The sequence below is a fragment of the Boleophthalmus pectinirostris genome, unplaced genomic scaffold (genome assembly GCF_026225935.1).
Source record: "Boleophthalmus pectinirostris isolate CB_2022bp ecotype Guang Dong unplaced genomic scaffold, ASM2622593v1 HiC_scaffold_2, whole genome shotgun sequence".
In the NCBI taxonomy this organism is placed as follows: Eukaryota; Metazoa; Chordata; class Actinopteri; order Gobiiformes; family Gobiidae; genus Boleophthalmus; species Boleophthalmus pectinirostris.
Window position 1 is genome coordinate 24,480,219 of NW_026571152.1, and position 25,142 is coordinate 24,505,360.

Below are 25,142 nucleotides of genomic sequence, written 5' to 3' on the forward strand. Positions count from 1 at the left end.
GATACCAATATTGACAACTTGACAACTCAATACTGGAACCAATATTTTGCCCATTCCTGTTTAAAAGTGTAGTATGTAACTTTTCGGTTGCGGGTGTGTTAACTTCTCATGTCATTTCTCTGTTTCAAATGTTCCACAGTATGACATTAAACAGCTCTATCTTACATTTATTCAGTTACAGGTGGTTGCCTCTCCACAGATCTGACCAGTAACTTGGCCTGGTCTGGTCTCCATGATGATAGAAATGTTTGCCCGTGACATACTGTGAAACATTTCTGACAAAGCAATAATATCTCCATGGAGTAAAAACAGGTGGTGGACCCTTTACCAGAAAAGTTACACAAGGCACCTCTAACGTCACTGAAAAGCACTGTCACGCCATGCACATATTTCTTTTCTGGACCAAAGAGCCATGAGGGAAGCAGATATTTGGAAATGTGTTGCAATTCTAGTGTGATGTTGCATTCGTGTGAGTTTGCACCAAAATAGTTTATCTAAGAATAAGAATTGAGTGTGATAAACACTACACTAACCATGTGTTACTCTCCAGACAGTTGCTGTTTATGCGATAATAACTGATGGATGTTTTAATATTTCAGCAACCCGATCTTGAGTCTATTGTTACAATGCCAAACACGGTATAATATTGTGAACTCTCTTTAAATAAGCGGAGGATTTGCCCGGTAATACTGAAAATGGCAATGACACAAGAGTCCTCATGTTCGAAAAACAGCCCAAAGCTGCCTGCCATACATTAAGAGTTGCTTGTTCATTTTCGTGCCGTTTTTGGAGCTTAGTTTGACCTTTGCGTGTGAGAGCAGCGTTGCCTTCAGGTTATGTTTTCATATTTTCAAACCACTAATCATAATGTACTAGCAAATGTTGGAACAAATCACGGCCACAGGACACAGAATTACAAATGAGGGACCATGGAAAAACAATGCGTGTGAATGTGAATGTGTGGGCTTTGTCAACACTTTGCTGAAGGGAGCAATTGAAACAGTCCATACAGATTGGGTTTTGTATTTACTTGGACTTATCTATTATAACGCAGGCTATTATTATTTATACAAGAGATGGGTGAACGGAGATACTGAACATTCACTTTGTTCTGAAAATACACATAAAAGAAGTGTAGATATTGGCTGAAGATTGCAGACTGAACTGGGAGTAAAATAAGGACAGATATGGTTATATTAAAGTGAAATAATCCTTTGTGAACTTTTTCTTGGAGTTGTGTTTTGTTTTTGCTCGCACAAGTTTGGGCGCACTGTTATTATTTTATGGCTTTCTTCTTCTTCAGAACTGAAAAAAGTCAGTTCCAGCTTGTCATCATTAAGTGCTAATCCAAGAAGGCCATAAATCACCTGACCCATTCAACTATTGATTTTAGCCTCATTTAAACTACATCATTCATCAATGCACCAGCAAAGGACACAGGGACATGAATGCATAGTAGATTATGTATAGTCAGTACAATGGGCACAAAAAGTAGTTAATAAAGTCTTGTTAGGATGTTGTTACCTCATCAAAAACAGCTGTCTTTTGTATAATTCAAGCATGTTTGAGTTGTCCTGGTTTATTAGTTTGTCTACGTCTTCAAAGCTCAAAATGCTCTTTTCCACTTTGTGATGTCATGCAGTGTTTTCCAGTTAACTGCTCCTTTTGCCTTTAATTTGGTAGAGATTGGTAATTCCAGGGTTGAAATTATCCAAATGATTCTAGTGACGGTCTAAATCACTGTTTCCTAAAGACTGGGTCGTGACTCTTAGGTGTGTCGCAAAAGATTTTTTTTTGGGTCGCCTTGTCAGGATCTAGCCTGATTCATCAGCCAGTTTCACTTAGAAACCGTCTGACCTCGCAGCTTTAGAATTCGTTCGCTCAATGGTAGGAGGGTACTTTTTTCATTTAACCAATCACTGCTCTTTGGTCGTGATGTATGTAGTGCAATGCTAACAGGGCTAATAAAGCATTTTACACTTTTCCCAAATCCCATAGGAAAAAGGGTAATAACGTCTTTCCCCTTGATAAAATTCATTAAACATTCTCTTTGTTCTGGCTTTAAATCCTTGATCCCAGGAATCATTGCCAACACAGAATGTATGATTCTTCGCTGATTGGCTGATGCCCAAACTCGCACTTCTGGGGTTTTTGCGAACCGTCTAGTGTATTTTGATTCCTGACCTAGTTGCTGGAGAGTAATGAAATTGATCAGACCTGGCTAATTACAATCTGTATGTAGGATGAAATGTTAAGACATGTTTTGTATAATTTTTTATCTTTTCATAATTATTTTATTGACTGTTTTGTTTCAGTATTGCTGGTTCAATTGAGTGTTGAAAAGAAAAAGGAATGGGCTGCATTTAATGTTCAAATAGGCAACTTATGGATCCCTTTTATTGCTGTTTCAGTGACTAATGAATAAAACTTGAGTAATGTAATGTAAAAAGTAATGGTTCAGAGAGACACAAGCACTCAGTCAACAATAAAATATCCTAATTAATGTTCAATAATGCTCAAATCCACCTTTATTTTGTGAATTACAAATAATGTTTATTGACTTGGGTCATGAAGGTTTGTGACTTAAAATATGGGTTCCCAGAAAAAAAGTTTGGGAAACACTGGTCTATATTATAACATAGATAATAGTGTAATATGTAAACAGGATTTGTAAGATTGTGCAGAACTTTGCCAGATGCCCCTCCACAAACATTCCTCACCGTGCAGACAAGAACCAGCACTTGGCTTGAGTTTATTGGTGCCAAGTGGAGGGCTCATAGGAAGAGGAACTAAAAACTCAAGCTAATTAACCTTTTCCACTAACAATGAGCAGAGACCTTTAGTGGGTGCAAAGTCCCCAAAAAGTTTTCTGTGTGGCACTAATTGTGATAATAATTAAAGGTCATTTTCCCCATTACCTCCCTCCCAAACGCAGTCTTCCATCATCAGGAATGTAATTATAATTGTATGCATTCTACAGAAATCTTGGTTAGGAAGACTGAGATAGGCCATTGGGTATTAAACAGTAATAATGATTTGACCATTTATTGCTATTTATTCTGCCTATATGCTGGATATGGTATATTTTTACTACTTGCACAGTGCTGTATTTTTTGTTATATTTAAAGCAGACCTATTATGCTAAATCTATTTTTTAGAGCTTTTAACCATGTTATATTTGTTTCCCTTCACCATTTACTTGCCTGAAGTTGTATTTGGAGTGATTTGTGCATGTTTTTTAGTTTTTTGTAATTGGTGATACACGTAGGATTCGGGAAGCGTCACCGTCATTTTGGCACAAGTGAAAATAAATCAACTGCTCACTAACATGATTTACAGCTATACATCGGAGAAACCGACTCTTTGTTGTTCTGACATTTATGGCAATGTCAGCTTCTACTGGGCACCTAATTTTTCTAACACGCAAGTCAGCATACTTTCCTGTAATACTTTATTTCATGAAGTTGTTTAAGACTAATATTGCTATTGTGCAAACTGAATTGTGCAAATTGTAACATAATGATCCACTGGTGTCATAGATTTTATATGAACTATATAAAAGACACAAGCACGATAGGTCTTCTTTAAAGATGCACTAACTAGTGGAAGGGTCTGCCAACTGCTTGGAGATGTTACCGGTTTGCCTGGAATACTCCACAGTTTGACATGAAATATTATCTTTAAGTATTTATTCATTTACTGGTGTTTTTATGCCACAAAAAGCAGGGTCACCTCAGATCAACACAGATCTGACCTGGTGGTGTCACACGCTTGTCTCCATTGGGATAGATAAGTTAAATGACGTACTGTAGGGCATTCTAGGCAAGCAGAAACAGCAGCAGTTATCTCCATGGAGACAAGAAGATGGCAGACGCTCCTCTAGAAAAGTTACACAGTGCATCTTTAAGTAGCATCTTTAAGAGATGATTATGTGCAATATTTTTAGCGACCTTAACACTGTGATCCCTGGTGTCCGCTGATGGGTCGATGATAATGCAAAGTGTCTGACAGAGAGTGCACTGTTTTAGCATAACTGCCTCCATCCATCACACAGGGCTTTTCTCACAGAGGAGCTTTACATAATGGCCCTCATATGGACACCAGTGCACGCAGCGATTCATATTCCTGACAGTTGATATTGCACAAGTTAATTATGCGTCTCGATGTTGTGATTGTTTCTGTGGCAGAGGCTGCACATTGTGGTGGGCTCTGGCGGCGCGTCAGGAATGTGCCTCCCTGTGTCTCACTCACACCCCATTAGGAAAACTCAGATGCATTTCTGCTTCTTTGTTTGTGCTATTCTTTGTCAAGATTTTGAAACAGTTGTCCACTTTGATTGGTCTCAGTGTTAAATGCCTTGACTACTCCAGAATGCTAACTTAGTCCATCTTTCAAAGCATAGCGCTGTACACCACTCAACACTGCACAAGTAAACAGAGGAAGAATCTGAAGCGTGGAAAGTGGAACAGCTCATCCACCTATTGGTACTTTGCACTGACATCACACTGGGGGTGTTCTACATGCATGTGTGATGGCGTAATGTCCAGTTCCAGTAAGTTACTCTGGAGAAACATAATACACTCGTTAACAAACAGTGTCAGAAAAGTTTTAAGATTGTCTGAAAACTCAAGAAAAAATACAAAATGGATTTAAACGGGACATTTTCAGGAGCGTGTGATCAATACAAGCGTTTGTGGTGACAATGGCTGTTGGCCAATGCTATCTTTCTTGTGACTCTAATGATATTTGAGAGGGACTTGACTAACACCCCAAATCTGTTGTAGTTCCAACTAAATCAGTCCATCCTGATCAGATTATGTTAAAACTAGGGATAGGCATGATTACTTGACTAATCGATTATTGATCATTAAGAATTTTTTCGATTACGTCCATTTTTAATTGACAAGCCAAATGTAGGTTGCTGCGCAAAGCATAGCGTATGAGATGAGGCTGCGTCTGACAACACAAACACTGGAGTTGCAGCCTCACAGTCCCATGTTTCATCTCTGGCACACCTCCTTGGAGATCACTATACCACTCAGTGAGTGCATTTACATCAGTATCACATCAGTATCCTGGTTTCGTCATGGTGCATTTATACGCAGTATCCCAGTTACTGCAACATAAAAAGCTGTCCTAAACATGCCCATGTATGATCTCTGAAAACATGAACCATCTCCAAAGCAATATATGCACAGAACATCAACATCCCTCTGTCACAGAATGAACACGTATATTCTACTTAGTCATGTCCTTTAGTCCGACAGAAGCTGATGCATCATCGCACAAGGAAAGACCAGTTTTTTCGCTTATAGTTTATGCCATGCAGTTTTAAGTTTTGTTTCTGTAAAATGTAAACAAATGTGCGCAAAGCTACATTAAACACATAATCTCAAACGGGCTGATGTGGCTCTATAGTGGTTATGGATTGTATGTTGTAAAGTTGAGTTTATTTATGCAGATTAGTAATAGTAATAATGATGATACTTAAAATAAAAATGTTACTGATTAATTGAAACTCGATCGTTAATTCTCCTGACGATCGATTAAGATAATTTAATCGAATGCCCATCCCTAGTTATAAGAAAGCTCAGATTAAAGTCTACAAAGCCTGAGACAGAGCATGCCTAATGTTAGCATCGCACCCCCAGGGAATGCTGATGATATGACATGATATGTAGCTAAAGCCACTGGCAGCTTCTGACAGTTCGTACTTCACTGTGATTTGTTGATGCCATCTGTCACTCACTCAGAGCATGACGGAGCTGACCAATGGGAGGAGTGTGTGGGGAAACCGTCTGTTTATTTGTGCTACATTAATCAGAGAAGCATTAAATCACAAATTGACAATATGATGAAGAAAAGATATTGTCCCAGGCCCAGGGATTATATCCTGTCCTGATTTTTATGACTGCACTTTTACCAGACATCTTCACTTATGATTGAATTGGAAAAAGAATCTAAATGTCAAGATTGTCATTTTATGAGATTTAAAATTAAAAATCAGTCCAAGCACACATTTTAAACTCAGCCAGGTGCACTGGGACTTAAAAAAGAAATGAAATATTAGACCAATATAAGAATTACATGCACTTCAGAACAGAGGTCTAAACAAGGTTATTTTTTCCATTAGTTGAATGTCAGAATGATTATTTCTATTGTACACTGAGGTTCTTTTTAATACAATAAAGGTCAAAATTTGCTGAATGAAGGCTTCAAGATAGAGAATATTTATAAATAAAGTGTTTTATTCATGAACATTCCAAATTGTTTATTGATTTTTGCCATTTAAATTTAATAATATTGCTGTCTTTGTATAAAATGCATGTGTTTTACAGTCTTTATAGTTAAAATTATTCTGATAAATCAATGCATTTGGTTATGATTGTGTAGTTCTATTTCTGCTTGAAAACCAATCTTACACAGATAAAGGTTATTAATGAAAATTTCAAATTGTTTATTGATTTTTGGCTTTTTTTTTTTTTTTTTTTTTTTTTTTTTTTTTTTGATTTTGCAGCTCTTTGTCTTCTTGAAAACCAGTCTTACCAGTATACCATCACTGCTTCCATCCCCAGTATCCATCCTTGGTAATCTTGATCCTTACAAACTTGACTCTTTCTCTGTGAGCTCCTTGTATGCTTTTCCCAGCGCTCCTTGCATTATCCCTGAACATGGGTCATATTTATCTAGGCCGGGGCTGGCGATTTGCTCGAGAGACAATCTGAGTGTGTTTGGATAAGACTCGCAGATGAACAGACAGTAGATCTTATCATCTTATGCTCTCATCAGACTGCGCCTTGGATTCAGCTATGCATAAACAAACTCAATCACTTTAGAGTCAGAGGTCCCTCATTGAACCAATTACATAAAGCTAAGGGCTTGGTAAAAGCAGGTTTGTGGTGTGGAGGTGATGGAGAACTGATAGAGAGCATAATAACACTGTAATGTCATCCTGAAGTCATTAAGGCTCTGCTCCAAGGATCAAAACACTCTTTAGTCGGCAAGGACAACCAAGCTTGAGCTACCAACAGTTTATAGTGTACCAGAACTGTTTGTAATGGCTGACGGGCTGGTGAGTCAGAGGAGAGTTTTCAACAAACATGAATGAAAATGATTGTGGTGAGTTGTTTTAGTTTATTTGGGCTATTGTGATGTTTATTTATGCATTGAGCAAATCAGAGGATAGCAACATTTAGACTTTGACAAACTTTACTGATGCACAAAGGGAATTATTTGGACACAGTAGCTCACCCTTCACAATATATTATAATATAAAGAGTACATTTTTAATAATAAATTAAACATAAGTAGCAAAAATAACAAGAAACGGGTGTTAAATAAGGTATAATTATATAAATGTACACAAGTAAAAATAAAATTTAGAAATATAGTAATACAAATACAACTCAGCTTTAAACAAGCAGAAGAAACAGTGCAAAGTTGAAATATTTTTAGTTATGTATAGTTGTATTTATTATCAAGAGCAAAAGGATAAACCTCTAATGTAAATATGTAAGAATTTGTTAATCTTCATAAGTGAAAATGCAGATTAAACTGTAAACGAGTCACTCCCAACTCCAGATAACGCCCAAATAAACCTTAATAAATTTGAGTTATCAAAAGTATTGAAAATCAGATACTAATTGATACTAAAACTAGTAACAAAACTCAATATTATTTGAACAAGTATCGATACTACATCTAAGTCACATTCACAGGACAGAAATCAACCTTTCCTGAATATCTTTGAATGATGTTGAGGCCTATCACAATAAGTTTAAGATTATATAGACTGGTGGTAACGTAAAAGAAAGTACTATGATTTGATACTGAAAGTAACACTAAAGAAAGAGTGTTACTTTTTAAATTATCATTGTAGTATCGGAACAGGTATTGAGTGTCAAATCTATTTCTTACAAACTAAATTGAGTATGGTGAAACCACTATTAGAAATACCAATAAATCGACAAAAAAAATTGAAAAATGTAACAATGTTCTTTCTTTTGATGTAAGTAGTTGTCATTTATTTCAAGTTATAAATAAATTTACCTCATGATACACACTTTAAATAAGTTGTCCTGAGAAATTGAGGTTGCTGACATCATGTGTTGATGTGAATCTTTTGAACCTGCTGCAGGTTTGTGAGCCGCAGACGTTTAGCCCCGAGAAAGTGTCAATCTGCACCTTTCACTCAGAGCTCATTCATTTTTGTTGCTCCCAAATCAAACAACTTGAAATGAAAATGGGGTTACTTTAAGTTAAAAGTATGTGGACCTTGTGGCACTGAATTGTTGGCACTATTCATATACTGTAATTTAATTATAGGCCTCAGGGAGTTGAGTCTCAGTCAGGATAACGTCTTTAAAATCATTAGTGGTGGCATATTATACTCTAGTAATTTAAACATATTTACAATTCAATATATTCAGATTTCTTCCATGATTAAAATAATGTAGCATTAAAAGTAAACATGGCGCTTAGTTGTGTGTTTTATTTCGCAAGTGAATGAGATTTGTTTGCAAAGATGACAACCCAATTAGCATTTTGGATTTTACAGTAAAGGATCAGGATTAGGTATATGTTTTAGTTTATTTGGGCTATTCTGATGTTTATTTATGTATTAATACGATTCCTGTACTATAGCTTCAAGTATCAATATCAACTGATACCAGTGGAGAGACTGAAAAATGAAAAATAACACACAACGCTCAAGAAACTGCAGAACAACTTTGTATAAATAAAAGTTCAGTCATTCAGAGGCTTTCAAGGCCAATTATGACCAATAAATAAAATTTTATGCCAAAGTAGGATATTGATTGAATTGATATTTGGAAGCCGATATCTAATCAAGCACATTTTTCAGTATTGCGGCAGATATCCGATAACAGCATTGGATTGGTGCATTCTTAATCAGGACTAATTCAAAAACAGACAACATTTTTGAGGTATTGCTTGACCAGGGATTCCTAAGACTTTTCTGATATCGTTTCAAAAAGGTTTCAACTTTTTAAAATTAAAAATCTGGTATCACTAAACCAAGTAGATAATAAGAAGATATTTTAGTCTGTGTTTTATATATTCTTTTTGACTTGATTTGTTCTGAGGGGGTCGTATGAGAGCCAAAGCCAGCCACACAGCCTTGACTGTTGGTGAGTGCTAGTTCATTTGATCTAACAGCAGCACAAACCTTTTAGTTTGTTGTGTCTCGCTCAAGGTGAAACTGTTGTCCCATCTTTTCCCACACCTACATCTGTCACCATGTTTTCACCTCGACAATACAATCAAGACACATCCCATAATGACTAAAGCTCTCAAACCACACCTCATATAGGAGTCTGTGCACACCGCGTTGAAATATCTTTTACATTAGGCGCCGCTCAGCACTAAAGCCTTACAAATGTGCAGATAAGGCTAAACAATACATCTTAGGTGCAGCAGAGGAAGCATTTGAGCTATTGTAACCACTACACCCCTGGTTTCTACTCTTATTTTTGTAATTGGACGCCAAAAGCCACAAAACAGCGTCTATTTGTTCAGCAGAAGTACAGACTGCTTCAATATAAGACAGTGCATTCCTGGTTGGGTGCTCAGACACAAAAATGTAATATGATGCAATATTGGTGATAGCCGCGAGATCTCCGTGGTATTCTCCAGTAATAGTGTGCCTTTGATTGATGGAAAGCTCAAGGCGAAATGTCGAAGCCTCCGAGGTCTGCATCTAGACAAGAGAAGTTTGTTACGTTGCGAAATAAGCTCATCCCAGTGTTGACGTGACATTTCAATCTGGCTGTCATGCCGGGAGTTTTATTGAAAAAAGTTCTGTGCTCATAGTGGAGTCCCAGTGGCATTTGTCTATGTAACTTTTACCTTAAAATATACAGTTGATAGTCACTTTGGCTCTAACCTGACAAACACTGTAACATTGTTCAGTTAGAATGGAAAAATACTGAGATATTTTATAAAAGCAAACACCAATATTTACAACATGAAGTGCATATTTAAGAGAGAAAGAAATATTAAGTGAATATACAGAAGTGGGGGAAATATGGGGAGAAAGAGAAATTTTTATAAGATGCAATAATAGAGACAATAATGGAACAAATCACAACAATAAATACAGTAGTAATAATAATAAAAATAATAAATCATAATCATAATAAAGTCTATAAATAGCAAAGTCTTATTTTGAGTTTAATTTTGAATTTCTTTTAATGCTAGTTTAAAGAGCACTTCCTGTTATTCTCAAGCTCTTCTCAACAACTGATTTTAATTTTAGCCCTCAAGATAAGTAAAATTAACCTTAATCACTATTAAACCAAGATGAAAGTAACTAAAACATTAAAAAAAAACCTATACAATAATGAATGATGTACTCAGCATCCAACTTTTAAAGGTGCACTGCGCAACATTTCTGGCAGAGGGTCAGCCACTTACTAACATTTATCCAAAACATAGCGTTTTTACTGCTAAAAAAGTACAGTTATTCCTTCTGTGAATAGGTCGACTCTCCACAGATCTGAATTGTATTGTAGTGTAGCACTGTAACATGTTTTTTCCCTTGTGATATATAGGTTTAATCTATGTGGAGCATTCTAGACAAAGTAATAACATTTCCATGGAGACATCAAGTTGCAGACCCTCCACTAGAAATGTTATGCAGTGCACCTAAGTGAATGAATAATGCATAAGAGCTTCAAATCAGGAAAATACAGCTCAGAAAAGAAAACATAAACTGACCCTACATACAAACTACATGTAAACCAGTAAGAAGCTTAGTATGTGAACCAAAGCTTTGTTCTTACGGTAATAGACAATCCTCACTGTCCACATGACCACGGCCTTTCTCTCTGTGCCAGTGTCGGTACCTCCTCTGTCCATGTCAGAGCTCAGTGAGTCTCAGTGAGTCCCAGTGTTTGGACAGGGACCTGCGAGGAGTCTGTGTTTACCATTTGAACACAGGAGACACGTACAGGGAGACAAAGCATGAACACACACTCCGACTCAAGCTGAGAGAAATATATTACTCTCCAAAACATCCTCATCTCCATCTCTCTGCATGTGGATTTTCAACTACACTCATTTGCCATGGCAGGAGGCACTGATGCCAAAGGCTACAGTAAACTCATTTGTTAGTTGTCATCTCAAACACTGATGTCTCTCTGGTCTAAGCTGCTGGTGACACACTGAGAAACAACATTAAATGCAACGTAGAAACATACATTTGTTTGCTTTTGTTTCCTGTCATTGGACTCCTGACCATTAAAGATTGTGCAAAATTGACCTTTTGGAGCTTTCTGTCATGTTATTACATTGTCCCCTCATCAAAAACATGCCTGGAGAGATTTTATATGTCATTCATGCATGTTTGAGTAATCTTGCGCTGTAGTTTCATTAGCTGAATAAATGCAGTTTAGCATAGTGCTGTGAAAGTGAGAACAAAGGGAGGGAGACTCACGAGTGTCAAAAACTAAACTAAAACTCATCAAACGTGTTAATGCGTTGTTTTCAGCAAATATAGCATTTTCAAAACAATAAAAGCAAACATGGTGATCAAAATATGTTATGTGGAAGCAATTAATACCCCATAGAAGTGTAATACCCCCTCTTTAACCATAGTTTCAGATCTGACAAACAGAAAATGTATTCTTTCATTTATTCACTAAAGGTAATGGTCACTCCACATCTAAGACATGCTCATCTTTATGTATGGTCAGAGGAATTGGATTACTACTCAGACCAGCTGTTAACGGCATGGAGACAGCACTCTCCAGTCCAAGTGTCAGTACTCAAAACAAGGACTGAACTGATAACCTCCTCACTGAGAATGTTTATAGAGCTCTGTTTTATAATGACTGATACTGATTTGATCATTTGCACCATTAACTTTACCATAACACCGCTGTGGTGCTATGACAAGGAGGGGCTTTTGGTTCTTCTTAGAGCTCAGCTACAGTCCTGCTCACTTCTTGCATTCTGGAAGTAAAATTCATATTCATTTTTCTTTCCCACAGACTTAAAAAAAAAAGTTTGCTGTGACTAATGAGCTATGTGATAACTGATGAGCAGAAGACACACACAGATAACTTAGAAACTTCAAAGATGTACATAGATTTAGCAAAATTTTAGGTTTCAGATATGTTTTTCAAATAATCGTGGCATGCACATTAGCGTCCGTTTAAGCTCTTAATATTAGAATTTTAACACAGCAACATTATAGCTTCATTAAAATGTGTTTTGCCCAGTCCATAATGTGCATACCAGTCAAAAGTCTGGGCATACCCTCATTCAATGTTGTTTTTTTTTATGTTTCCCACTTTCTACATAAGAGAGACATTAAATATTTGATTCAAGATGTATGGAATTGTGTAGTAAAAAAAGAACTCAGCTAAATTTTCTTTTTTTGATATTTTAGATTCCTCTAAGTAGCCACGGTTTGTTTTGTTGACAGTGCTGTAAACCCTTGGCCTTCTCTCAGTGAGCTTTGCAATAAAGTAACCTGAAATGGTTTTCAACTTCAAGCGTGCCATGTCAGGGTCAGGGAATGCCAATTGTCCAAAGCAGAGACCAAAACAAAGAATGGCTAGTTTTTGAAATCTAAAATCTGAAACAAGTTGGGAGTTATTTTGAGTTTATTCTTTATTTACTACACTCCACAGGTGTTCATCTATAATTTTTGGATGATTTTTTAAATTATGTCCAAACTTTGGTAGTGTATGTCTCACTTTTTGTTTTACATTTTGCGTCGTTCAAACCAGTAGTAATAACCTTTAGTCTGTATCATGCTAAATTCTAATCGTTTTCAAATCCCATTGAATTAAACAGGACAAACACACAGAGAAGGGCATTGATGTCAAATGTGTCAAAGGCTAAACTTCTCTCTTAACCATCTTTTGTTTGTCTTTATCCTCTCGTCCTTTGGCCTCGGTTTGTGTGAGCGTGTGAGTGACAGATCCGTGGTATTGGCGTCCCAGAGTAAACCCCGGCGTGAATGCTGCACCATGGGAAACTGTGTTCACATGAAAAGCCTGCAAATTAGTATGTCCTGCATGCGGGGCGCTACTTAGCTTTAGCTTTGACTTTGTCCGAACGTCAGCGGGGACAGTTGGGTGCTAGGTCGGTGTTATTGTTCACAGGAGGCAGCAGCTGGAGCCGAGTGGCGACAAAGTCAAAGGTCATGTGTCAATGTTTGTCTACCCAGGAAATGAGTGTGTGTTTAAAATGTATGACAAGCTCTGAGCACCAAGGGACCAGGCTAATAATACTGCTCTGAATATACAATGTTGTCATTATTCCAGAGCTCAACAGAAAGATCGAGACCTATTTAACACCAGCCTGCCTTTGGCTCAAGTTAATGGCACCTTTGTGAATTAATGAAGGGGAAAACAAACATTTAGACGAAGCATTAGCACGTAAAGGAAAACAAGTCATGGCTAAAATAGCTTTGGGTTTATTTTAAATTAAATGGATATTGTTATTCATTACTACGGCAACGGTGAGGCTTCGGTTGGTCTGTTAGCCGTGACAGTACACTGGCGAAAGGATTAGCGCTCCTTCCTCTGAGCAAGAAGGTATTGAGTTCCAATCCTAATCAGTGGGTACATTTACATGCCCAGGAAATACAGGATAACTAGAATAATCAGATAACCCGATAAGTAGATTTTGGGACATTAGAGTCATTTCTTTTGACACAGGCTCTTGATATTTTTGCTACTTCTTTTTACCATTTATATTCTTCATCTTTGTTATTATATTATATTGTGATATGTGAGCTACGGTGTCCAAATAATTTCCCTTGTGGGTCAGTAAAGTTTGTCAAAATCTAAGTCTAAGTTTTAGAGTAAGACAAACTGCAATGGATTAAAAAAAAAGTCTTTCAGTCTTCATCTTTCATTTTTCACTTTGCCACATTAGTTTGCCATATTTTGCATTTTCCTTGCCAAAATCTGCACTGGTGTGAACAATCAGGAAGAAATCAGAATACCCATCAGGTGTAACTATTTCAATTACATTTCATTAATCAGATTTTGGTGTGCATGTAAACAGCCTGTGAGGGGTCTTTCTGTGTCACGTTAGCTCATTTGCACAGGATGTCTGAGTGCCTGGTTACAAACATCACCCTGAAACATTCATTCAGGTGCTCCTGAGTCCTGACGCTCAGTTGATATCAAGGACGTCTGGACAATGTTGGCCGAAAACACCTTGTATTATTGAACTTGTATGTTTTCAAAGCTGTTCTGTAGTTATTTTATAGGATATGTTGTTGGCGATTAAAGGAAATAAATAATATTCAGTCAGTCTTTGCCCTTTTTGTTGATATTGGGTATTGGCATATACTTAAAGCCAAAGTATCAACATCAGTATCACAACAGAAAAAGCTGGATCAAAGCATCCCTAGTCTTGACCATGAAACTATTTAAAATTAATAAATAAATAAAATGTAAAAGATTGAGTAATTGTTCAATGTAGGTGCATGTGAAATACAAGATGCATTTGGATTTTAATTGGTTTATTTCCATTACGTTTTCTAAGGCTTTGTGCAATGATGTTTCAGATTATTGATGAAGACGACACACAGTTCATGACCAACTGTCCACCTGCAGTGACAGAGAGCACCCCCCGCAGACGCACCAGGATACAAGTGTTCTGGACAGCGCCCCCCACTGGTAGTGGGTGTGTCATCCTCAAGTAAGTCCATGGATGTATTCTACTACATAAATAGGCTATTAGAGGTTTAAAATACATAAATAAATGAACAAAAGAAACCATATTTTGACAGCATTAGATATTCTTGCAGTATTAGTTGCAGTGATGTTTTGGTCTTACAGAATAGTGATAGTGGGGCAAACATGAGAACATATTTGGAACCATTTTTTCCTCTTCTGACCATTTCTATTCATTTTGTCCAAAGAGGAATGTGTAAAATCTTGATCAAATGGCCCAAACTTTTACCAAAGGCTTCATTTAGCACCTCTTTGGTGTCAAGGAAACTCCATTGTAAAGTTAATTTCCTTTCTCAGAGCATAATTGGACCTTCTCTGAAAACTCTTCAAAGGCCATAAAGTCCAGTTTCTCAGTCATCTATTAAAAACAGCATGAATGAGCAGAGCAGATGAAAGGAGAATCTAATATAATATTAAACCAATCCTCTGGAAAATTACATTGTACATGTGTTTCTTTTGAAGGCTGTCTGCCCTGAGGTCCAGTGCCAAGGTGGTGCACATAAATATGACCACTAATAATAGTCACTTTAGAAACAAAATAGCTCCAAAGTGTTCCATATTATGGGGGGAACTTCCCTGCTTTCAAAATTTCCTTCTGCAAAATCAATTCAGAATTCTATTCAGGAACCCTTAATAAATTGACAAATTCCTAAGATCTTGGCAAAAGTACCCAAAATCAGACTGTGCGTTAGCCCAGGTGTGAGCAGGAGTGCGCTATTAGAAATCCTGCCTCTGGTGCCAAAAGAGCCAGGGCCTGTATTATTCCTGCGTTATGTTGTGTTAGTTAGTATTAGTGTTAGTATTGTATTATGCTAACATATACTTGACGTGTCCACATAGAGACCAGAGTTACATGTGAACAATGTGGAGCAGCCCACTATAGTGTGGTCACTTTGACGAGTTATGGGTGTCATAAATCAGAAGCAGGAGTGGTCCTGTCTGTGTGGAGCTGGACTCTGGCTCTGCTCCAGACAGATGATGAGAGCTGCACACAGGTGTGAGGCAACGCATGTGTGTTCGGTTAATCTATGTGCATGATTGAAACTGTCTGTAGACAGAACAATATAACATGTGGTGACATTTAAAGAATATCCCCCTTCAGATAATATTATAGATTACTTTATGGGGCTCTCTCCATCTTGTCCATTACAGACACATCAGTCTTAAATGGCTCTGACTGAGTAATGTAACATGTCTAAAGCTCGATTTAGTGAACTTTTACATTAAACAGATGATATGTGTTCGTGCTAATTGAAATAGAATTGGGAGATCTGGTAAATTTGAAATAAAATGATTAGTAACAGTCAGAGATGCCCTTTTAATACACCTTTATAATACTGCTCCTTACTGTCTTCAAAGTGTGAGATGTGAGGCTTTCAGCTGTCAAAATCTTAACATAGATTTTAATGACAACACTTTGAGCAGACAGCACTGTTGTCAACCCAGACTCAATAAAGAACATAGATAAAAATCTGTCACTTTAATTAAGCACTTTCTTATTGCAATTATCGTACCAGGCTTTGAGTGTGCTTATTCCCTCAAGTCAGAAAACTTAACTTCTCTGGTTTTCATGTTTACACTTGCAATTCACCTTTGACAAAGGAGATTTAATCAACACTTATATGATTGAAAATATTTTAAAAAAAATGTTTTGTTGTGTTACATTTATGTGCCAATCTTTGTACCTTTGCCAGTTTAGGAATTTCTGCACAGATAACTTTTTTCATTGCAAACTGCATAGTTTAAATAAAATCTAAAGCCCCTGCCACTGAGAAACCTTGGGCCTGAAAGTTTTGCAGACCTATAAAATAACTTTGTTTTCTTTTCTACCCATCTGACAGCTCCTATAAAAACAATAACAGCTGTATAATAACTTGGCGACACACCTGAGTATATTCTCCTTCTCTTGTTGTGAATATCCAATGGGACTCGCCTTGTGTCGGAGCGCGGTGCTGAAACTTGCCCTTCCCAACATGGCACCCTCCCAGCTGTTGGCTTTAATTTATCTGCTGCTCCTGTCTGGCAGATGGAGCAGGGCCAGCGTCGTATTCTCTGGTCCAATAAAGGCACGAGAGCGTCTGGGAACATCTGCTGTGCACGCTGCTCACCTGTGTGACGGCCGGCCGGGTGCTTCTGTCACACTTGTATCTGTCAGTGCTGGAGCCAGATTTAAGCATTACCTCATCCAGGCTGTCATCATTCAGCACTCAGCTGCCATGGCTCACACACGTCTCCTGTACTAATGCAGATACTGGGAGGATACAGGATGGGCATCTGAAACAAAACAGCATCAGTAGTTTAATATCTGAATTAAAAGTCCTATGTTACACAGAATTGACTCTTGTGAGCTTAAAGCCATGTTATAATGTTGTTACCTCATCAAAAGAATACATGAAGTTGTGTTTTGTTTCATTCACACATGTTTGAATAACTCTTTATTAGTCTATTTACATCTCCAAAGCTCAGAATGCTCTGTTCCAGTAGTTTTCAAGTTAACAGCTGCGTTTTACCTTTTGTTCTGTAGAGATGGGCTAGCCAGGCTGATGCCACCTAGTGCCTCCGCTCAATTTCATTTCTCTCCAATGATTAGGTCAGGAATCGGAATACACTAGATGGTTTGTAAAAACTGCGGAAGTGCAAGTCCGGGCACCAGCCAATCAGCGAAGAGCCATACATTCTGTGTTGGCAATGTTTGGTGAATTTTATCAAGGGGAAAGAAGTTATTGCCCTTCTTCCTATGGGATTTAGGAAAAGATACTATACCAGTTAGCCCCTTTAGCAGCGCATTACATACGTCACAACCAAACAGCAGCGCTCTGTTAAATAAAAAAATTAAAAAACTACCCGAATCCTAATGCTGCGAGGTCAGACGATTTCCACGAAGCGAAACACAGTGGAGTAATTTATCATTACCGTATGACATCACAAGGTGGAATAGAGTGTTTTCTCTTTGAGAGAAGACCTCAGCCAAAATATGCAGGATTTGTGTGTTAAACATGTGTGAATGAAATAAAACACAACTCCAGACAGTGTGATAAGGAAAACAACATTGTCACATAGACAAAAAATTGTGTAATATGCGCCTTTTATCTTAAATTTTTTTATCTGCTTGGTTCAATTGAGATGTTGTCTTAGTTGTTTTCAATGACCTGTGTTTTTATTGCTCAAATACCTTAAACAATCTTCTAATTGAAAGCAGGCTCGCCGTTATGGGTCTTTTCAAGAATATGCACTCATCCAGAAACCTGCTTTACTTGAAAGTGGATACAAGAGCTGTGTAGTCACATTTTATGCAGCGTCTTCTTCGCACTAACGTTTTCAAATAAAGTGTTATGCTTACCTTTTAGGCATCTGGTCGGCCCAAGCTAAATACCTGTAAGAGATTTAAGGCCCGATAGCTGATGTGCAAAAAGTCTAGAGATAACACCTTCATGGATATTGGAAGAACCTCAACAGTGATCACACCTTTGATTTACAATATATATAATGTACCCATAATGCTTTTTATTGCATTATACAAGCATCATTCCCTCACACCATATTCGACATAGGCAATGATCACAAATAACGTTTGGGTTTGTGGGGCAAATGAGTCTCTGTTACTCTGATATTATGCAGCTGATATCAACAAAATTGGCCTGGGGGTGTGATGCTAACTGAAGGTATTACTCAATCTGAAGCCCTGTAACTCAAATATTTTAAGAAAAGCTGACCAGACAAAACTAACTTAGCTTGATATGTGCACATAAACAAGACTGTCACACAAACACTCGTACTGATCACAGTCTCCTGAAAATATGTTGTTTAAATCCATTTTGTATTTTTTTCTTGAATCTTCAGACAAATGTTTTTGGCAGAGTTTGCTATTGTGTGCATTGTGTCTGCATGGTAACTACATGTAGATGAACCCCAGCATGATGCTTCTGCAAAGTATCAATGTGTCATTGAGTGGTCACAGGAAACCACCAACCTTTGAGTGAAAATGCAAACTCTTTTCTCAAAAACTTTGCATAGTGGGTTCAATCTCGGTTCTCGTACATCTCAGAATGTAGTGTGCATGATCCCCTTTTGCATAATTTTTCACTTTGTACACCTACACAACATGTAAATATACTGTATTGGCATTTTTCCTTGTCTTTTTCATTCTACGCCTTAGTTACAGAAGACCAAAGCTAACGAGATTCACTAGATGTTTTACAAAAAGCAACACATTTTCTTGTATATGTATATGTTATGTATTAGCATGTCTGTATTTTGGGTCTGACTGTAAGTTGGCAGTGAGACTTGTCAAACACATGTCTGTCAGTGTGGTCCAGAAGGCTTCAAACTACACTCTTTGCAGTTGGGAGCGCTCCAGTTCTTTTGGTGCTGTATACGCCTCTGGGATCTCATTTAATTACATTCAAACTCCACCACACACCTGCTCCTCTCAAATCAGTGCAATTATTTTGGGCAGGGAAAGGGTGCAAAAGCTGTTAGTGACAGATGTAAGGCATGCACACACAGACTTATTCTTATTAAGATATGCCAGCAATGGGGGATTATTTATTTAGCGCGCTCTTTAGTTCTGCCATAAAACACTGATATGATTAGAGAACCTTGGACAAAGCTGAATAAAACAACCCCAACGCAGCAGCTGCCATGTTCCCGACCAACTTTTAACTTCAAAATTTTATATTTAATAAGCAACGAATGTGGGTGGTGGATTAACGGTCCTATATTATGCAAAACTAAGTCTTGTCAGCTTTAAGCTATATTATAATGTTACCTCCTCAAAAACATACCTGGAGTTGTGTTTTATTTCATTCACAGATGTTTCAGTTATTAGTTTGTTTATATCAAACCTCAAAATGCTCTTTTCCACCTTGCGATGCCATGAAGCAGGGGGTTTCAACTTTCTACCTTTCTACTTTCTACTTTTTGCCTTTTGGTATATGGAGTTTAAAAACACAGTGGAGCACATCCTGTATTTCTACGTGACATCACAAAACGGAACAGTGTTTTCCATTTGAGAGAAGAACTCTGCTTAAATATGCAGGGTTTGTGCGTTAAACTTGTGTGAATGAAAGAAAAGGACAAGTATGTTTTTCATGAAGTAACAACATTATAACATAGATCAGAAAATAGCATAATATGGACCCTTTAAACCTGCAAGATACCAATGTTTTTATTTAGTTGTTTATATAATGAAAAGGAGGTTTGGTTGTCAATAAATATACCCAGATACTAATCGATACTAAAACCAGTAAGTATCAAGACTGGACTGAAGAATTGGACCTTTCCTGAGCAGTTTTAGATCGATATATAACATCTAACCTAACAATCTTAAAATTACATTCTATTGTCAGTCTGTTTTTATCATTATTGTGAAATCAAAACCGTAATTGAGTCTGAAGCCTTTTCCATAGAACTAAAATAAAGTTTGACATTTTTTAGCATGACAGCACTATAAAAAAAAGTAATTAGATATTATGTATGCTAGTCTTGCACTTCTGCGCTAAGATGGCCTGGCTTGGACTTGTTTTGAAGATCTCTTTTACATAGACCTAAAATAGATTTGACAATATGACAGCAGTAGTTATAATATATTTCTATTCTAGCATTGCAAAACGATACTGTCCCATTTAAAATAATAATCTTAGTTCAGAGAGGTGGATTAAAGGTGCACTGTGTAACATTTCTCGTGGAGGGGTCGCCACCTGCTTGCCTCCATGGAAATGTTTTTGCTGTGTCCAGAATGTTCCACAGTATAGAATAAACCTATATGTAAATCTATCACAAGGGAGACAAGCAGGTTACAGCACGACACTACATTACAGTTCAGATCTGTGAAGAGTCTCCCCTATTCACAGAAGAAATGATTGTATTTTTGAGCAATAGAAACACCCTTAATGAATGGATATGTTTAAAGTCATACCATGGAACATTTCAGGCAAAGCAGTGACATCTCCATGGAGACAAGTAGGTAGCTGTCACAGAGAAATAGACTACAAAAATCCAAACAGACGTGAAAGTGATAATGACAAAAAACAACCAAGCACAAAGGAGAACACAGTGTATATATGCACATAAATGAACGAGACACATTAGGGCGGGCAAACAATACAACTTGAAGTAAAACTCAAAACACACATGGCTATAGAAATACAAAATAAAATCGGGGAATTATAGAACATGGAGGACCCCAGCGAAGGCAAGACAATGTGTAGTGAGGGCCTCAGGTGAGATGCAAAAACCTGCTTAATGGAGTCCAGGCGATGGGCAGGAAGCAGCTCCTGTGTTGACATCACAGCGAGGTCTTGAGGAACAGGTAAACACCCTAGACACCCAGATGGAGATTCTTGTCTGGTGGTGGCTCAGGGCACAAGGAAGGTCAACACACGGCAGCAAGTGTTCAACAGGGCTCCATCAGGGACCAACAGGGACCAACAGGGACCAACAGGGACCCGGCCTGGTGGAGTAGGTCACTCTAGAGAGAATCCAGGCACAGGTGATGGTCTGGGAGTAAGATCCACAGGGTATATAAGCACACAGATACAAGTGTAACACATTAGGGTGGGGCAAACAATCAACAGACAGGAAGTAAAACTCTAAGAAAAAAATTGAAGCAGACAGGACAACTGTCAAAATAACACCAAGGGCACACAAAACTAAAGGAATAGGATACACCAAAATAAGCAAAAACAACCACTGCAAAACATGAACCATGACAGTAGTGGACCCTCCAACAGAAAAGTTGTTCAGTGAACCTTTAAATTGGTTAAATATATTAATCATGGAATAGTACAGATATGTGTGGACCTGGCTAAAGTTTGCAGTGCAGTGCAGATATGAGCTGAAAACACCCTGAGAGTTAAACGGACTCCCACCAACACTGTCTGTGGATTTGTGAGTCCAATATGTCAGCTGCCACCATCCGCCACTGTGGGTCTAGAACTAACACCAGCTCCCCCCGAGGGCCAGGAAGTGAACTGTCAGACCCCCCCAATCCGATTACCCCCTCCCTCACTCCATACCCCCCGTCCTGTAGAGCTGCCAGTACCAACAACTGTCGCCTCAGGCCTACAGGCAGCACTGGGACACTGCACCTCCACAGCTCTCAACCCTCCAGTAAGTCTACATGTGTCACGAAATTTCTACATTACAAGTGCAACATGGAGAAAAGAGTATGAGCATAAATGAAGCTGAGCACATGTCCAGTGTTCTCTTGTCTGTTGGTTGATTGAGTTAATTTGTGTACTGTGAAGGCTACTGGGGAGTTGATCATGACGTGTGATTTTTTTTGGAAGACTCTGAGAACTTGTCAATTAAGTCTCTGTCCCAAATAATTCTTTTGGTTTTATTTGAAGTGACACAACCTGGGATGCCCTGTCATGCCTTGTCAAGTGTCCGTTTCACTTTGGCTATTTTTATATTTCACTATATTTAGGAGGAAAAACAGTGTGCCACTAATATTCAACTTATTATTTTTGGTAGAGTTATTGTACACATGGTGATGTATGTTTCTTTGTATAATTGCATTGTTAGTCCTGTGACATACAGACATACATCTATCCAAAGAGCTGGGGCAGGCTGGTTACTATAAACTATATTCAATATGTTCATATTATTACCATAATAACCACAGTACCATAGTAACCATAATAATACTAAAATTACAATAATAATTGTATTTTCACAAAACACTCTTATCTTACTTAAAATAATTCAATTATATGATTTAATATATGCACAGCCTCATTACACACTTTCATAGAAGCATATAATTTTATTAGCTGAGTGCAAATGCAGATGCAGTGATAGCCATCGTAGAAACAGTGGCACTTTTCACGCTCCACTTCAGACATATTGAATATAAGGCAAGACTGTCAGAAGCTGCCGTTTTGTCCCCCTAAAGTTTTGTTGATATCTGTGAGAGCGTATCTTTAAAAACAACTCGATTACATCAGAGCTATCAGGGCCTGTCACATCTCCTCCATTGGCTTTAATAACGGTGAGTCAGCGCCTTCAAAGTGCCTCCTGGGCATTTATGGGGCAGGCGTTTGTTGTGACTTTGATCTGGTTTCTGCGTGTGCTCTTCAGAGGGGCTGTTATTGTGCGGGGCGTGTGTTCTGGAGGTTCACCCCGGGTCATTGGGGCCCTTCGGCTGATGAGCAGTGGCTGTATCTGCCCTCACATCTCCTCCCACTCCTCAAAGTCAAACACTTTGTGTGTGCTCTGCTGTGGCTCCGGCTGCTTGTCACGTCGTTATCAACTTTAGCTCTCCTATAAAAGTGCTCCTCTGTAGAGCCGCACGCTGTGGTGGGTCTGTCTTTGTTTGCAGGGGCCAAAGACAGCTGGGTGTTAACTCACTGTTTGGATGTGGGCAGGGAAAGGGTCATTTATCGATTTGTGGATTGACTTTGTGAATACAAACTGCAGTTCGGTAGGTAGTTGTGAGACCTGGCATCGAAACTACTTATTCCTGGTGCAGCTATCACAATACATGTGGAGAAGACGAGAGACTCTTGTAATTGACTCTCTTAGCTTTTCTTCACTCACATCACTTTTACAGTCCAAGTCCAACTGGTCTGACAATGAGACTCCATTCCAGGTCATCCAAATGACTTTGGTTTTCTGAGAAGAGTTTTAAACTAGAGTCTCTCAAACATGTCAAAGTCAAAGGACTAGATCAGCAAAGTACTAAAAATCTTTACTTTAAAAAAAAAAATGAAATCAAGAAGGCCAGGTTATTTATTTCAGAATTGCATATCCACTAATCCATCTTTTCTCCTAATCCTTCTCATATGAAAATGTAGACATGAGCACTGTGTCAAAGCTCTCTCTTCTCTGGGTCCAGCCTGCAGGCAGCTGAGGGGAACTGTCAGTGACATATGGAACTCAGTGGTAGGATACAATACACTATATCATGCATTATTATGCTACAGGCAAAGTTACTACTGTAGAAGTAAAAATATATATCTTGACAAGGACGCCAACAGCAGGAGTGAAACAGATGGGAACGTCATGTAGATCCAGCTTGTACAAACTGCACATTTTGGTGCCAAATGGTGTTGTTGTGCTGTAAAGGTAAAATAAACAAACTTTCTGATAACAATTTAGAGTCGCTCTAACTCTGCTCAGGTGTGAACACACACACACACATCCTGAAGGCCGGTCCAACTGAAAAGCAAATGTAAGTGAGAATTGTACAGTGTAGAATCTAGATCATTTGGAAGTTGGAACAAAATAAGTATCTATAGTAAAAGGGAAGTAAAAGTAAAAGAAAATGATGTGTGGACGTATATGTTCATACAGGAAGCATGTATTTCTGTGTTAAACCTAAACAGTAACACAATGCTGTCAAACTCTCCACAGATCTCCTTGAGTTTTATTTTACCAAACCGACTGAGTCAGAGAGAGAGAGAGACAGCTGAGCCTGGGGAGAGCAGCGGGGCCCCAAGTGCTCAGTCGGCCCACTGGTGAATTCAGGGTCGGGCAATGGCGGTGGAGAGGAAAAGTGATTACATCTCACTGTAGGGGGCGATGTCACAAGGAAGCTGGCTATAAAACTTGCTCTAAAACTTGCTCTCACACAAACCTCACAAATTCAGGGCTGAGCTTGAACTTTGGGCAGAACCATAGCCATTTGTCAGAACCAGGCGTAAGGAAAAAATACAGGAGTGGTTTAAAGACCCTGGGGTTTTTATGGTGAACTGGACTGACTCTAAACTCCACAGTCACACAGACCTCATGTGAACCATCCGCTGAGTGGCTTTTAGCAGAATACACACCGGGTAGTTATGAGGGTTTGTTGTACAGGCAATCATAGCTCATGTCCACTTCCAGCCACTTCACTTCATATCACTGAGCTGTTCAATGGGGTTACCAATTGTCCCTTTCACTGTCTCTATTGTAAATCAATTGCACAACACAAAACGCTACATTGAAAACATGTCCATGAAATTGTATTTGAGAGAAAGAGATTGTGTTTTAATGCAGCATTGTTATTAAAAACTGGGCTACACAACTTTATTTACACAAAGCAACACGTGGTTACAAATTAGACTGCTGTACTCTCTCGCCAATAATACGTATTTTATTGATAGGAAAACCTGGAAGTTAGACTCGTAAGCATTGCTATGATTGACAGAGTTTTGGACGTTGGTGGTTCTTCTTCTTTTTGCTATCTTAAAACTATTCAAAAGCTGACAATGTGTGCATGAGAATACTAATAATGTGCCAAAGAGGCTGTAGATTTATTTTAAAGGGCAAATGCCTCGCCATTTTCTGATCTATGTTAAAATATTTTCTCATCGCAAACATACCTGGAGTTGTGTTTTGTTTTTCTCTCAAACAGAAAACATGCGTGAATGAAACAAAAGACAACTCCAGCTATGTTTTTGATGAAGTAACAACATTCTAATTTAACTTAAAGCTCAA

General features: G+C 38.1%; 1 protein-coding gene across 1 annotated transcript in view; it reads left to right on the forward strand.

The window, feature by feature from the left end:
* spon1b (spondin 1b) overlaps window positions 1-25,142 on the forward strand; it is a 111,074-nt gene that overhangs the window by 13,744 nt on the left and 72,188 nt on the right. Inside the window, exon 3 of the mRNA XM_020935102.2 lies at window positions 14,552-14,685. Coding sequence (XP_020790761.1) covers window positions 14,552-14,685 — 134 coding nt within the window. The remainder of the gene's footprint in view (window positions 1-14,551; window positions 14,686-25,142) is intronic.